Source organism: Augochlora pura, chromosome 9, assembly GCF_028453695.1.
Source record: "Augochlora pura isolate Apur16 chromosome 9, APUR_v2.2.1, whole genome shotgun sequence".
Classification (NCBI taxonomy): Eukaryota; Metazoa; Arthropoda; class Insecta; order Hymenoptera; family Halictidae; genus Augochlora; species Augochlora pura.
The window spans coordinates 11,006,329-11,020,126 of record NC_135780.1 but is presented as its reverse complement, the minus strand read 5'-3'; the positions used below and the strand labels follow the sequence as shown (position 1 = coordinate 11,020,126).

At 39.8% G+C, this 13,798-nt stretch overlaps 4 protein-coding genes across 9 annotated transcripts in view; 3 read left to right on the top strand and 1 right to left on the bottom strand.

Annotated features, from left to right (window-relative positions):
- LOC144474801 (26S proteasome non-ATPase regulatory subunit 6) overlaps positions 1-13,798 on the top strand; it is a 262,460-nt gene that overhangs the window by 184,381 nt on the left and 64,281 nt on the right. The gene's annotated exons all lie outside the window — the stretch shown is intronic.
- On the top strand, positions 96-5,073 carry Miro (mitochondrial Rho GTPase). Of its 4 annotated transcripts, none has more exons than XM_078191185.1 (14): positions 96-680; positions 821-1,023; positions 1,108-1,158; positions 1,239-1,340; positions 1,418-1,459; positions 1,540-1,705; positions 1,765-1,885; positions 1,965-2,157; positions 2,241-2,507; positions 2,573-2,785; positions 2,865-3,061; positions 3,284-3,322; positions 3,538-3,609; positions 3,979-5,073. In XM_078191185.1, the coding sequence occupies exons 1-14, from the start codon at positions 482-484 to the stop codon at positions 4,103-4,105; spliced, it is 1,992 nt and encodes a 663-aa protein (XP_078047311.1). In that variant the 5' UTR covers positions 96-481; the 3' UTR covers positions 4,106-5,073. The 4 variants fall into 4 exon arrangements, with proteins under 4 accessions (XP_078047311.1, XP_078047310.1, XP_078047313.1 ...); XM_078191184.1 differs by having other exon boundaries at positions 98-680; positions 818-1,023; XM_078191186.1 differs by lacking the exon at positions 3,538-3,609 and having other exon boundaries at positions 101-680; positions 818-1,023.
- On the bottom strand, positions 4,906-5,961 carry LOC144475363 (coiled-coil-helix-coiled-coil-helix domain-containing protein 2-like). Its single transcript, XM_078191190.1, has 3 exons — positions 5,802-5,961; positions 5,237-5,637; positions 4,906-5,147 (listed from the first exon to the last, which is right to left on the bottom strand). Exons 1-3 carry the CDS (start codon positions 5,840-5,842, stop codon positions 5,137-5,139), a joined length of 453 nt encoding a protein of 150 aa, XP_078047316.1. The 5' UTR covers positions 5,843-5,961; the 3' UTR covers positions 4,906-5,136.
- The window catches only part of Prage (RNA exonuclease prage), a 31,324-nt gene continuing 24,774 nt past the window's right edge, over positions 7,249-13,798 (top strand). Inside the window, exons 1-2 of one of the 3 annotated variants that reach the window (XM_078191182.1) lie at positions 7,249-7,349; positions 7,446-7,825. In XM_078191182.1, the coding sequence (XP_078047308.1) occupies positions 7,741-7,825 (85 nt within the window). In that variant the 5' untranslated portion in view covers positions 7,249-7,349; positions 7,446-7,740. Of the gene's footprint in view, positions 7,826-11,182; positions 12,578-13,798 lie in introns of those variants that run through there. The other 2 variants (XM_078191180.1, XM_078191179.1) reach the window with 2 other exon arrangements.

The following is a 13,798-nucleotide window of genomic DNA, read 5'->3' as shown; positions in this document are numbered from 1 at the left end:
CTCTCTCTCTCTCTCTCTCTCTCTCTCTCTCTCTTTCTCTCACTCTATTTCTCTGCCTCTCTTTCTCACTCCTTCGTTCTTTCTCCAGCACACGTGTGTATATGTTTTTCTATGTGTACACTGTCATTCGGAGCAGAGAACGTAACCTTGAAAAGCCCACCCTCGGAGCGCAAGTTCAATCGCAGCGGCCGAAAGAACGCTTTTTTTTCCGCTAACGCGGATGATAGAGAAAATTCGTAACAAAGCCAGCCGATCCGTTCAATCATAATCGGTGATAAGATGTCGACGTAGGTGATCGGGAAATAGTACGGAGAAGTGACGTCTAGAAGCTGGTGCTAGAGGGTAAGCCGTGCATTTTTAGGTTAGGCGAAACAGAGACGAAAAGTTTTTCGGAAAGCTCGGAAGCAGCGAAGATGTTCTTTCGAATGTGAATGGTGAGCGACGCTGTTGAGAGCGAGAGTAGTATTTTACAAGAGACAGCATGGTTCAAAGGTCGGTCGCGCCTAAGCGCAATGTTAGGATTTTGTTGATCGGTGACCGCGGGGTCGGCAAGACGTCTCTAATTTTGTCGTTGGTCAGCGAAGAGTATGCCGAAGATGTGCCCTGCAAAGCAGAGGAAATCACGATACCGGCGGACGTTACGCCCGAACAAGTGCCCACGCACATTGTTGATTATTCAGGCTAGTATCTATGTTTATGTAGCAAGAGCTAACATCCTAAGATGGCTGAATGTGAGGTGTTAAGACCCGGATGCTTTTATTATTTTCCTTAAGTATTTAGATGTGGACCTTATAAATATTATTGATTATGTTTACAGCAGCGGAACAGACGGAGGATCAATTGTCTGATGAAATCCAAAAGGCACATGTAATTTGCGTTGTATATTCTGTAGTGGACGAGGATACATTAGATAGAACTGCTAAATACTGGTTACCAATGATCAGGCGATGTTCAACTAATAATCGTTGTCCGATTGTACTTGTGGGAAACAAAATAGACCTTGTTGATTATTCTACTATTGAGGTTTATAGAAAAAACAATAATACTCATAAATGCTGTATAAGTTTATTTACACGTCAGATGCTAATTATTGTTCTTCATTTATAGGCTGTATATCCTATAATGAAAGAATTTACTGAGATTGAGAGTTGTATCGAGGTAATGGATTTATATATTGATATTTATTAAATGAATTATTACTGGAAGAAACATCTAACATATACTGTATTTGTTTTCAGTGTTCCGCCAAAACTTTGCAAAATGTATCAGAAACTTTTTATTATGCACAAAGAGCTGTTTTACATCCTACCACACCATTGTACAATTATGATTCTCAAGAGGTAAAATTTTCTACAAATCTGTATAATATCTAGTATATAATTTGTTAGATAACTCATTACATGGATGCAATGTTTAGCTCACAGAAGAATGTAAAACTGCTCTCCAAAGAATTTTTAAGGTACGTACATACATGCCACGCGAATGTTAAGAATATTCACCATTCATTATAGATTCACATTTGTTATTATAAAATTGTAGATATGTGACCAGGATAACGATGGTCTACTAAACGATATGGAGCTTAATGCGTTTCAGCAATGGTGCTTTAACACTCCACTACAACCACAGGTTCTTGAAGATGTAAAAGCTGTATTATCAAAAAATATTCAGGATGGAATTTGTAATGGATGTGTTACAATGAAAGGTATTCATTGACTATAAAGTTAAGAAATTGTTAAGACAAGACATTTCTTTCGTGTACAGGTTTCATGTACCTCCAGTGTTTGTTCATACAACGCGGACGAAATGAGACTACTTGGGCTGTATTGAGGAAATTCGGTTACGATAATGAGTTGCAAATGTCAAAAGATTATATAAATCCTCCGTTAGTAGTCTTTTAATGAAAAAATCGTTGAACAATATCTAATTTTGTATTGTGTAATAATTTTCTGTATTTTGTACAGATTAAAGGTTCCCTCTGGCTGCACAACCGAGTTGTCTCACAAAGGTCAAGAATTTTTAACGTTATTATTTATGCAACATGATAGAGATCACGACGGTGCTCTCTCACCACCAGAATTGGAATCGTTATTTTCAAGGTGCCTAACTCCACCATGGGGTGACGAGTACAAGCATACCGTGCCAACCAATGAAAAGGTCAATTTTGTAATATTACAATCAATCAACAATTGTTTTTCTACGTTCTTGTAATTAACTCATAACTCTAACTTCCATAACAGGGTTGGCTTACGTTTCAAGGATATGTTTGTCAATGGGCGCTATTAACACTTACCAACGTGCGCAAAGCGTTAGAATATATGGCATACCTAGGCTACAATATGTATAATAATGAATGTCAGACTAACGCAGTTTTAGTTACCCGCGAGAAAAAACTGGATTTGGCGAAAAAACAATCAAGCAGGAATGTGTACAGTTGTCACGTCATTGGTCCGAAGAGTAGCGGAAAAACGACATTATGCAGAACGTTTATTGATCCCAAGCTCGAGGTATATATGATAGCACATACATATTTATTGAGTCCAAATCTATTGAATTACGAATGGATTTACAGAAATTAACTGACGAGTCGGTACCATCAAATGCACATGTAACAGTAAATACGGTTCATGTGTACGGTCAGGAGAAGACAATAATATTGCGGGACATAAATATAATGAACGTTCAGGATGCTTTAACTCCAGCACAAATTCAATGCGACGTTGCAGCTCTCGTCTACGATGCTAGCAATCCAAAATCATTTGAATATATCGCGCGAGTTTATATTGTAAGTATTTCGTAAGTTAATTTACATGACAAATTAACCATTCGCCTGTGTATAAAAAAAAATGATTTTCTTGTTCCAGAAATATTTTGCAGATAGTAAGATACCTGTTCTTATCATAGCAAATAAGAGCGATCTTTCTGAAGTGAAACAAGAGTACTTGCTGCAACCAGTAAGTTTTTGCAAAAAGTACAAACTGATGCCACCGCAACCCTACAGCATCTCTCGCACCGTACGACGCGAAATATTCGTTAAACTAGCAACAATGGCAGCTTTCCCGTAAGTTCCATTAACGTGAATTAGTAAACATAATTATTTATGAGTACGAATGTGCTCCAAAATTATTATTCTATAAAGCAGTATTTACTTGAAATAGTAAGGGGATATCAGTTTCTTAATTGGATACAAGAATTACGTTGCATTTTGTAGTATTTAAGAATAATAATGTTATTCTTACGAAACTGAATGACTATTAGATACTAACAGAAATTTCATGTTTAGCCGATTTCAAGGAGCATGGGTATTATTTTACAGAGACAGGTTGGTCTGAATTTTTGACACACTGTAAACATTTGTAAGCTTGAGCAAATCGTGAATCACATACTTCTTTTTGTTCTTTTTTTTTCTGGCATTCATATTTCACTGTAATTTGTTCAGAAAAATTTCACAGGCAAATGTGTTAGGCGATTTGCTCAGAGATTAGAAGTTATCGCATGATTTGAAGACTATCTTAACGGAGTCTTGAATCTTTTCAGTCCTTTGAGGCGTATGGTCCACATGTTGCTTGACAAATCCTCACCCACTCAATGGTGGAGTTCTTTTACAAGGTTTTTGTTCGTCTTGTAAACTTCTGTTTGTTTCACGGCGTGCTCACGGCTTACATTTATAAACCGATGCGCGATTATATTACTTCTTATTGCATGAGCATGAAATCGCAATTGATCCTTGGAGCCTTGCCCTATCTTGTATGGTTCCCATACATATTTCAATATGATTTATGTTTTTGAATTCTGTGTGTAATGAGTGTGATGAGACCAAATATTAATGGACCTAGTCATAGGATAGCATTTTGAATAAGTGTTTCATTATATGGTGCTGTAATTGTGTACACATATACATGTATGGGTTTTTATCATACTAAATATCTCTGTAAAATGTTCTATGGTTGTTACGATAAATAATTGTTACATTTTCAGGCACATAAATCAATTTGGACTCATGCAAGGAGATTCCATTGTCTGGTGGAAAGCTGGTCTTGGAATTGCTGTCGCCACTGTTGCGGGCTTTGTGGTGATGCGTGTTTTGAACACAGAGAAAAGATAGTCTACCATATCCATTTTCTTGCACATTTAACTGCCACCATTAACCGAGTATAAAGCCGTCTTTGAGAAACGCGTTAAGTTAATAAACTATGTTCTTAAATCATTAATTTTTTATGTCTTGCGGAAGTTAACATTCTTTTTTACCTTTCTATTCTTTTTAGCGAGTTTTATTAGCCAATGCTTTCATGCTGCTTATATTTGTTCTAATATTTCATCCGCATATAGCAAAAGACTCTGTAAATGACGAGGTTTTCAAAATTCGATGACTATTTTTAAGTATTTCATCATCCCAGAAACACAATGATCTCCTCATCAATAACTTCGATTAAAAAGTAAGACTAGTTGTTTGCATATTGGTACTTGTCATGACAGTTCTAGCAGTCTGTTGTTATATCAGCAGAAGTATTTATCTTCAAAATAACTACAATTAGTACTTTTCTCTGTAACGTCATTCGACTCGGAAGACATAGCGAAACATTCAGGAACGACGGAAGATCTGTGATTTAATCACAAGAATGAAAACAATATGGAAGCAAAATGATTTGAATCCTGGCTCTCTTTCAGTATTTCCACATATTTAAAAAAAAATAAAAAACACAAGTGATAACTTTCAACCAATGAAAGAAAATTGATAATATTTTTAATACAAGAATCATCTATTATTATTAGATACTTCAGACTATTCACGTGATAATTGCACAACTGTAGTATGAAGCTTGAGACAAACGGATATATATATATATATATAATGTATATATATATATTAGGAAAAGGTAATGTAAAAGAATCTTAAATTATACATTAGATTAAGGATCAATTTATTTCTGAAGCATTTAAAAGCGAGTTTCTACTTTGACATTCTGAATTAGACTCGCATTCCAATGATTATAATTGTGTAATACTTATACATAAAAGTTGATATAGTAATTTTAACAGAGTAAATCTAAAACTTTCAACATATAAGATTTGTATATTTCCTAAATTTTCACCTCATAATCACCTGCTACCAGATATTTCTGTAGGAATATTTATTTAAATTATGTCTGAAAAAAAAGAACACATTATTTATTAGTATTTATATCACTGTGAAATTTCTAGTAATAATTCTTGGAAAAGGCTTAGAGAGGCTTACTTTGAGAAGCTTTGCACTGGCGAAGAGCTTCATTGAAACCTTCACATAGGCTAAGGTCAGATTGGTTTTGAGCACACTCTAGGAACTGCTTAACTTCCCATGCACAGGCGCCAGCAGCAGGGGCAGAGGCTGGAGCACTCTGGCCTGCTACAGGTGCTGTTGCTGCTGCAGCAGGTGCAACAGCAGCCTCACTGGAGCCACCACTGAAGAGTCCAGTCATGGCATGTCCAATAGTGTGACCTACAGCAGATCCTATGGCCACACCTCCGGCTGTAGCAGCCATTTGTCCCATGAGGGATGGCTGTTGAGGCTGAGCCACCATGGGTGTTGATGGTGGAGCATGTGCTGGAGGATGTGCTGCTGGAGCTGGCGCTGGCGCTGCTGCACGAGCAGGCCTAACCCTACAATAATACAAACATTGATTAATGTTATCTGAAAGCGTTCAACGAATTGTTAATCGAAGACGATGTCACGTTGAACAATACCACGCAACACGATGTAATATTGCGCGTAAAATTTGTTTAAAAATATATTTCGATCATCGAAATGAAGAAGGAATACTTACGTCCTTGGTGGAGGAGCAGATGCACGTCCACGTCGTGGCATTTTGAATAATTTATCAAACTTAGCTTTGTGTCAAACGTAAAACGACTTCCCTTTCGCAAGTTTCGTCTACGACTGCGACTGAATCTTTACTTCTCGGTTATGTTACGCAACCTTAGCTTGTACGCAAACTCGGACGGAATCACTAGAATTTTCTAGAAATAGAACAAACAATCAACGTTCTCGCAATTAAAGCATACTTCAGGTTAGTTGGAAATTTGATGAAAAGTTGTTCGAGGATTGTGAAATCACTCTGTAATTCAATAATCTTCCATTAACTAAGCTAAATACATCATCTGTGAATGTCTCTTGGAATACTTGCGAAAATTAAATATATTATTGGTTACATGATCCTATAGCGTGTTGATGACGAAGTTGGTAGACATGTGACTTTCAGCAATCATTGTACAGCTTGCTTATATAATGTAAAAAATAAGTACATACACGCGACAGTAATAATTTAGAAAATTAAAAATGTATCAATAGTATCATAAGCTACCGTTCAATGTTTTGGAAACATTTTATTTCAAAATAACTTTATAATTACCTTGATCAGCTCGATATTACAATATTTTTGAATAGTATTGCATGATTTTACGTATAATATGCTGTCTATAGACACTTATATAAATGCTTAATTATTTTGTAGCATAATGTGTTTACTATAACTTTCATGTTATTCGTAAATACATATCTAATGCAATACTGTAATTTAAAACAATGAGTATCTATTTTCCACTATATTATGAAATATGGAATGGTTATCTTGAAAATGTGATAAACCTATATGTATACGAGGATTCTCGTCATTGTATTAGCTACTAACCTATATTGATTTTTCTAAGATCATCACGTGTTAAGCAGTTGCGCAACCAAGGATATTAAATAGATGTGTTATTCAGGAAAGAAGAATTTTGACTCGTACAATTTCATTGTCACTTGAAATTTAAACGTTTGCTTTATTTTAGTTTTAATTCAAATCGTTATTGTTTCTAAACTGTAAGATGGCGCTTGGGAGTCAAATTTGTTTTTCCTCTTTTAATCGCTACTGTAGATATATGTTATATATAATATCAATATCATTTGATATAAATCACTACATTATTCGCTTTCTTTCTATCAATTCTAAAGGACGTTGACTTAGAAGCTAAACATTTTTTAATAAGTGTCGGTAAAGTTTTAGTTGGGTTCAATCAATATTGTGTAATATATTGTTAAATTAAAAAGCATATTGTCCACAGCAGTTAACTCGTGGAAGGATAAGACAATAATTTTGTCAAACAAGAGAGCAGAGACAGCATAGATAAAATAGATTTTTACTTAGTTACCGGTATATGGTAAGAACCGACTAATTTGCAGCATGAGATACAGTTTTCTACTATGCCTACTCGATGCACCGAGCAGTAGTTCCATCTTTGTCATACCGAATTATTGAGAAAAATGAGATTGTACCTTATCAATTATTAGTTAAAAATTGAAAGGCACACACTTGAATGGAATTATGGAAACAGTGAGCATTACTTAACTGATTAAATAGGACGATAACACTACGATATATTGAGACATTCTACAAAATCGAAGTTATGACTATTCTCTCATCATTTAGCAGCCATTAACTTTGTCCCGCCAAAACGACCAACTCTTGCTACCACATATATTGCCGTATGAACGTAGCAGTGGTGAACAGTCAGCTGACTAGTGGGAGAACCGGCTAACCGATGGAGGGGATTATGCGACTCCTGGCGGAGAAGAAACTCCGTCACGCCTGCATTATATTATAAACAAAGAGGCGTGACACCGATGCATCGGCACTGCCGACACTACCACCATCGGGGAATAGACGTGAATTTTACTCAAACGGATCGAGGGATAAGAATCTAATCGAAACAGTTCACCGTGGAATGTCCATACATTTGCTGGTGGAAGTGTATCGACCGAGGATCATCTTTGATCGGCTGGAGATCGACTTAAATCGCCCGTATGACGGTGAGTGCGATTGTTTCTGTGTTGATGACACGCACGTGAGTTGACAAGTGTTTTCCGGTAACCGATAAGAGGACGGGGTACGCTTGCACTTTTAATTGAGTATGAATCTCTGTGACGAGTGTGAGAGAGCCATGTTTATAAACTTAGCCGCATATCGTTCGTCATCGCAAAAAGAAATATCAGCGTCTAAATACCTTGGCGTGCACATGCTAACTCAGTTGTTAAACGCATGTCTGTTCTGTCAGTGGAAAGTGGAAACTGACGTAATATCGGATGGCGGCGATGAAACATCAGGCATGAGTCCCTATGGCGATGATTCCCCGATAATTTAGGATCAAAACTATTTTGCCGATAGATTGCGAGAAACACGGAACGGAAACGTTGAATCGTGGACCAACGGATCCGGGTATAACCTGCACGGATTTCGTTCGGCTGCACGCTACACGGGCACAATTTTGGGCGCGTGTCGCCTGTACGTATGTTTACGTCCGCCGGATTGAAGTCCAGCCGGTATGTAGGTTCAGCGGAGTTTAACGCCGGCGTGAATATGTAAATGAAACGCTCGTTCTCCAACTCTTTGTCGATCGTTTCTTCGTCCGTTGAATTTTCGCGATGCACCGGCCACCCCTACGTCGCAACCGCCCAAAATTATTCTTCCCAGTAATGTAGACGCGGCGTAGCGGATCTCAACCGCGGAATTGCGCACTTCTTTCATGGCGGCGTGCCAATTTCAAAGTTCAGGTACTTGGGATCGGCACGCGCGGGCTGGATCCGGGCATAAATTGGAATAAAAATGACTATCCATTACGTGTCGAGAATATTTTCCATATCGATCATTATTAGACAGTGGAGGCTTGAGCGCGTTTGACAGAGTTCTGTCGTGATGCTTGTAATGCTCCATTAATCGTAGGCTGAAGCCAACGTAAGCTCTAGACACTGTAATTATGATACCTGTGGAATAAAATTGTTCTACGTTTGTAAAACGAATTGTATTATTTGCGCTGCACGTTATTTTTGTCACGAGGTTTTTGATACGTGTCAATGACTAATAAATAATGATCGAGATACGGATTGCACTTTTCGGAGATAAGATACAATATCGATTCGTGCGATCCGATCATTTTAACATCGAGACATTTGAATTCGGTATCACTCCTCCTCCTTGTTTCTAAGTAATGTTTTGATAATAATAACTTTCCATGAATATACGTGTACATGATTGGTCACGTGACGGATTCTAAGAGTTACACAGATATTGATGTAACGAGATTATTCTTACGAAATACATTTCCGAAAAGAAGAACGTGCGAGGGGAGAAAAACGCTCGTGTAACTTGGCCTTAACAGGTCATCGGTAGGGCAGGTGACCTTCAAAGCAGTATCAGGGTTCACTGGCCATAAAGGTGTTTCGAAAGGAACACGTGAGAATTTAGTTCAAATCGTTGCACCACATCTTTCGACGAACAGTTACAACGATACACTGGAAAAGAATGAATAAAAAAAATATTACTTGACGTATTCCGATCAGTTCACCGAGTCTAATAGCAAATCGTCGAACGATACGCGCGGATAAAGAAAACAACAAACGGGACGATTCGAGCGCGTTTCGTATCGCGGCAGTCATTGTTTAATTATCAACAAAGAAACGAGAAAAGTTGACGCTTATGCGCAGCAGTTCGGTATCGAAAGTCCCAGATGAAACGAAAACTTGAGTCACGGAGTAAATTCTTTAATACGTATTAGCCCGATATTGGCTTATATTCTTTTTATCGCGCGCCTCCTGTAGACACCGATGACAAGTGTGTGAACATTGCTTACTCAGTAGTTGCGTATCTAACCCAGACACGATTGATATCATTTAATCTTCTAAATCGTCACGAATTAGAAGAAATTTATCTTCAAGGAAGACATGTCTCCGTCATGTTACGTTCGTTACAAACTACAACGTATTGATAGAAGCAAAATATAGTACGCGGACAAAGTTTTTACAGAAGTTTGGTAGGTCGAAGGGCGACATTTTACGGAAGCGAATTTAAACACCCTGTATATAAACTCATGTGTTTATGTACGCACTGGCACAGTATGGCGGCCAAAGCTTGCACGTGAAAGAGTCGAATCGAGGACGAAGACGTTCGAAATGAGGAAAAGTAACGGGGCGAATAACGGGTTGAATTTAACGCATCTTGCCGTTACGAGCTCACGTTTGTCAGCTCAGTCGTTAGGTCACTATAGATCGTGCAACAACAGTGACCGGGCCCTTCATGCGGATAATTCAATCGTATTTCGATCATGGAAGATCAACTTCCGGTGTAGTAAAACAACAATTAGGTTCGAAGTAGCGGCGACGAACTAGAATTCATCGGTAATTACGAATACCCACTTGACCGGCTACAAGCGTTAGAAAGAAAATTAGGTTTAGCCGTTACGACACTGGAAACACCGTACGCACGTTTCAAGACTATAGTGTCTCCTACGATCGATCTAATATAATTCAGTTCTTTCCGGAAAGTCATGCAATTTCCCGGTTTGCAGGAAATGCGGTATTATTATGTAATAAAGGGGAATAATCTACTTCTAGTTTTCCTCGATACGTGAGTTCGAGAAATTCCACGTCATAAGTATGAATCGCTTAGTGAGATCATCGGAGTGTAGGAAATGCAAATCTAACTCGGTAGAAACTGATCGTACCGATCGGGTCAGACACTGCGCCTATGATAACCGTTTGACGGTTCTTGTATAGGATAATTCTTTTATTTATCTATTTCTCTGTATATACAATCCTCGATAATTGATTTTCAACTTAACCCTCGATCGGCAAATCCTCTAGCAATCGAAGATCCCCAACATGTATCTATTTAAATTTTCATTGTTATCGAACATAGAAATTGCGCCGACTAATGACATAATTTCGGGTTTTCTGTTATCATATGAATTAATTATTTCGAGTCGGTTGATGAATTAAGACTTGAGATAATGGTCAACCGATTCAAAAAATCAAGTTTCGGGAAACGCGTGATTAAACAGTAGAAAATTTCTTTTGTTAGTTATATGGGAGTCTATTTAAACATTTAATAACTTATTTTTTTAAATACGAGCAAACCGTTTGCAAACATGTTTTAGTACATGTATTTGTACTTTAAAAAATTGCAGAAAAACATTTATTTTCTGAGAACTCGAAACCAAAATATCCCATTGATTGTGAAAAGAAAGAAATGGAAATCTTAGAATCGGTTTGCGACGCGGTCGCCGCGCCGCGCCATTCAACTCGCGTAATTTTGACGGCGCATGTTCATCGCGGTGGGAGAGCCTCGAGTAGCCTCTGTGGGGGGTTGACTCATATGTAGTGGGAGATCTTGGTAGGAGCGGATTAAACGGCAGGAAGCACAGGCGCCAGCGCGTATATACCGGCACTAATGGCGCGTTTCGGCAAACACGCGTTTCAAGCAGCGACGATCGTTCCGTTCACTCGCGAGCCGAACTTCTAAACGTGATTCGAATACCGCGATGACTCCGTCTAATTTAAGAGTGTGCCGCCAGAGCACGCGATCGCTTAACGAGCTTACGTAAGTTGCGCGCGGGTAATAACGATCGCCGCGAGTGAATCGCAATTATTGTTTTTTCTCGGTTTTCTTTTTTAATCTCGCCGTGTCCGTTCTTAAAATTAGAGGGCCTACCAGGTGACGACTTTTTGGAACGTTTTGCCAAGGAGTTCGACACTCTCTCGTTTCTTCTCGCGAAAACGGGACAGAGTCGCCGGCTTCGGACTTTCGCGGGTTTACGTGAAATCATGACACAAAACTCGATCGGTGTTCACCGATAATCGGAACCGTCGAACCCGACTAGGAAAAGGGCCGCGCCGACGGTCGAAATTTCGAACTTCAAAGTGTGTCGCGTACGAAATCCAACGTCGGTGACCCAGAAACCGTTCGCAAGCAGTAACTTAATCATCGCAGCGGACGAATTTCGCAACGGTGCCAAGAAAAAAAAACGATCCAGGGATCGCGGAATGCGAACGTTGTTCTTTCGACTCGGTGCGCGGGTACGAGCCGCTATTGCGGTCTAGAAGCGTACACCACGACACCGGCGACGGTTACGAAATTCGCGCCACGGAACTGGATCCTTCCGCCCAAAACGGTTTTCACAAGCCTCTGGTACACCGATGTGTTTACATTTCGAAATTATTCGTTGGTCGGATGGAACAGTTTGAAGAGAATTGAAATCATCCACGAGTATACGTACGGCGAAAGGAACGGAGAAAGTCGAATAGCTCGACGGTTGCTCTCGTCGTGTTCCCGTGTTTCGTTTCTACGTACAGTTTGCGTAATCCGTGACAGAAGACGCCGGTCTCGTGTATCCCGTCTATAAAGCTCGTGATTCAGGCCCGCCGCGGAGTTGACGCACTGGCCTGGCTGGCCGCGATCGTTGCACGATACTCGTGTTTTTTGGAACGCACGCGGTCGTGTCTGTGACTCGGTCGTGTTCCGTGCTCGCAATTCGCGTTGATTTCGGACGGGTCCAGAGACGAGACACAGGAAACGCGCGTCGGTGGTGCGGTGAGCTAAACGGAATATTATAGTGTAGTGACTCGAACACGCGGTGAAGATGGAGGATGCAGAGACAAGATTCGCGCCGGGATTCAGCATGTCTATGCTCATCCTCGTGAGCACGTTATTCCTTGGCGGAATCATCCTCGTGATCGGCTACATTGTTAGCCGGTTGTCAGGGTCCAGCCGAGCTACGGATCCACCGAAAAGTAAGCAGCCTGCCATTGACAAAATTTCACTATGTCCGTCGAGTGCACGCATGTATAGGTTCCTGGAAAGAAATCACGCTTGCGTGTTCGCGCCGTCGAACCGCCGCACGATCTTCTTTTCTTCTCGTGCTTTTCACTTGCGGATTCAAAGATAATAGACACGTTCGATAGATATCGTCGCTCCGATGTTCGGTCCGTCCACATCGCAGGGAATTGTTAAACATTTTTGTTTACTATCTGGAATCGATTTCGTTGGGATCGGTTTACTCGTGAAACATTTCAAGGAATTTTCATCATTGATCGTTCGCGAATTTCCCATTCATGAATGTTAATGGACTGGTGTCGCGTGATGGGAAACGAACCGAGCACGCTACTTGCACGCCGCTTAAATATTTTCAGAGAAAATTAGATCGTTGCTGGCTGATCGGCTCGCGTGCTCTCAGACCTTTCGCAAAACCAAGTACATATTGCTTCATTCTTCGTCCGATTAATGCGGGAAGAATTGGCGGGAAATTACGGTTTCGCGAACGCATTGGTCTGTCGACCGTTCCCCGCGTTTGCATTATTACCGGCCGGAAGAGTCATGTTCGAACCAGATGTTGAACTCCTGAATATAGAAAAGATGTATACCATCGGTGTTCTTATAATTCCGTCGACTATTCTAGTTTCTGAACGTACGCGTATTATCGTTTCCGTGCCGTTAACGCGGCAACGATTGTACCGCGCGTGTATTTTTCCACGGTAACGTACAGTTACAAATAATCGTAACTGGCCAACTGTGTTCGATGGTACAAAAAGTATCGCATAAACATCGTTCATTGTCTTTTGAGGCGGAGTGTAACGAACGAATTGAAATATGATTCAATGATCGTTACTCGTCCTCAGCAATCAAGCGAGACCGAAATATAAAAGTAGCGCGTCGGTGGGATACGAATCGTTTTGCGGTGTAGTGAAAAGAATAGACAAAGGGACGTAGAGGGGGCAGCGAGAGGTATGGGGTGAATCAAAGAAGACAAAGAGGGAAGCACAGCTGCGTCAGCACGCAATATTTCGTACCGGAAATATACAGTTCTTTTTTACTTCGCGAGAAAAACTTGAACACCGACGCTCGGCATTCAATTTTTCTCAGTCATTTCAAAAACATTTGAATCGGTAGAGGCTTTATATATCACTTTGATAGTTACGTACAATCAAATATCGCGCGCCCTTTCCTCTGGATTT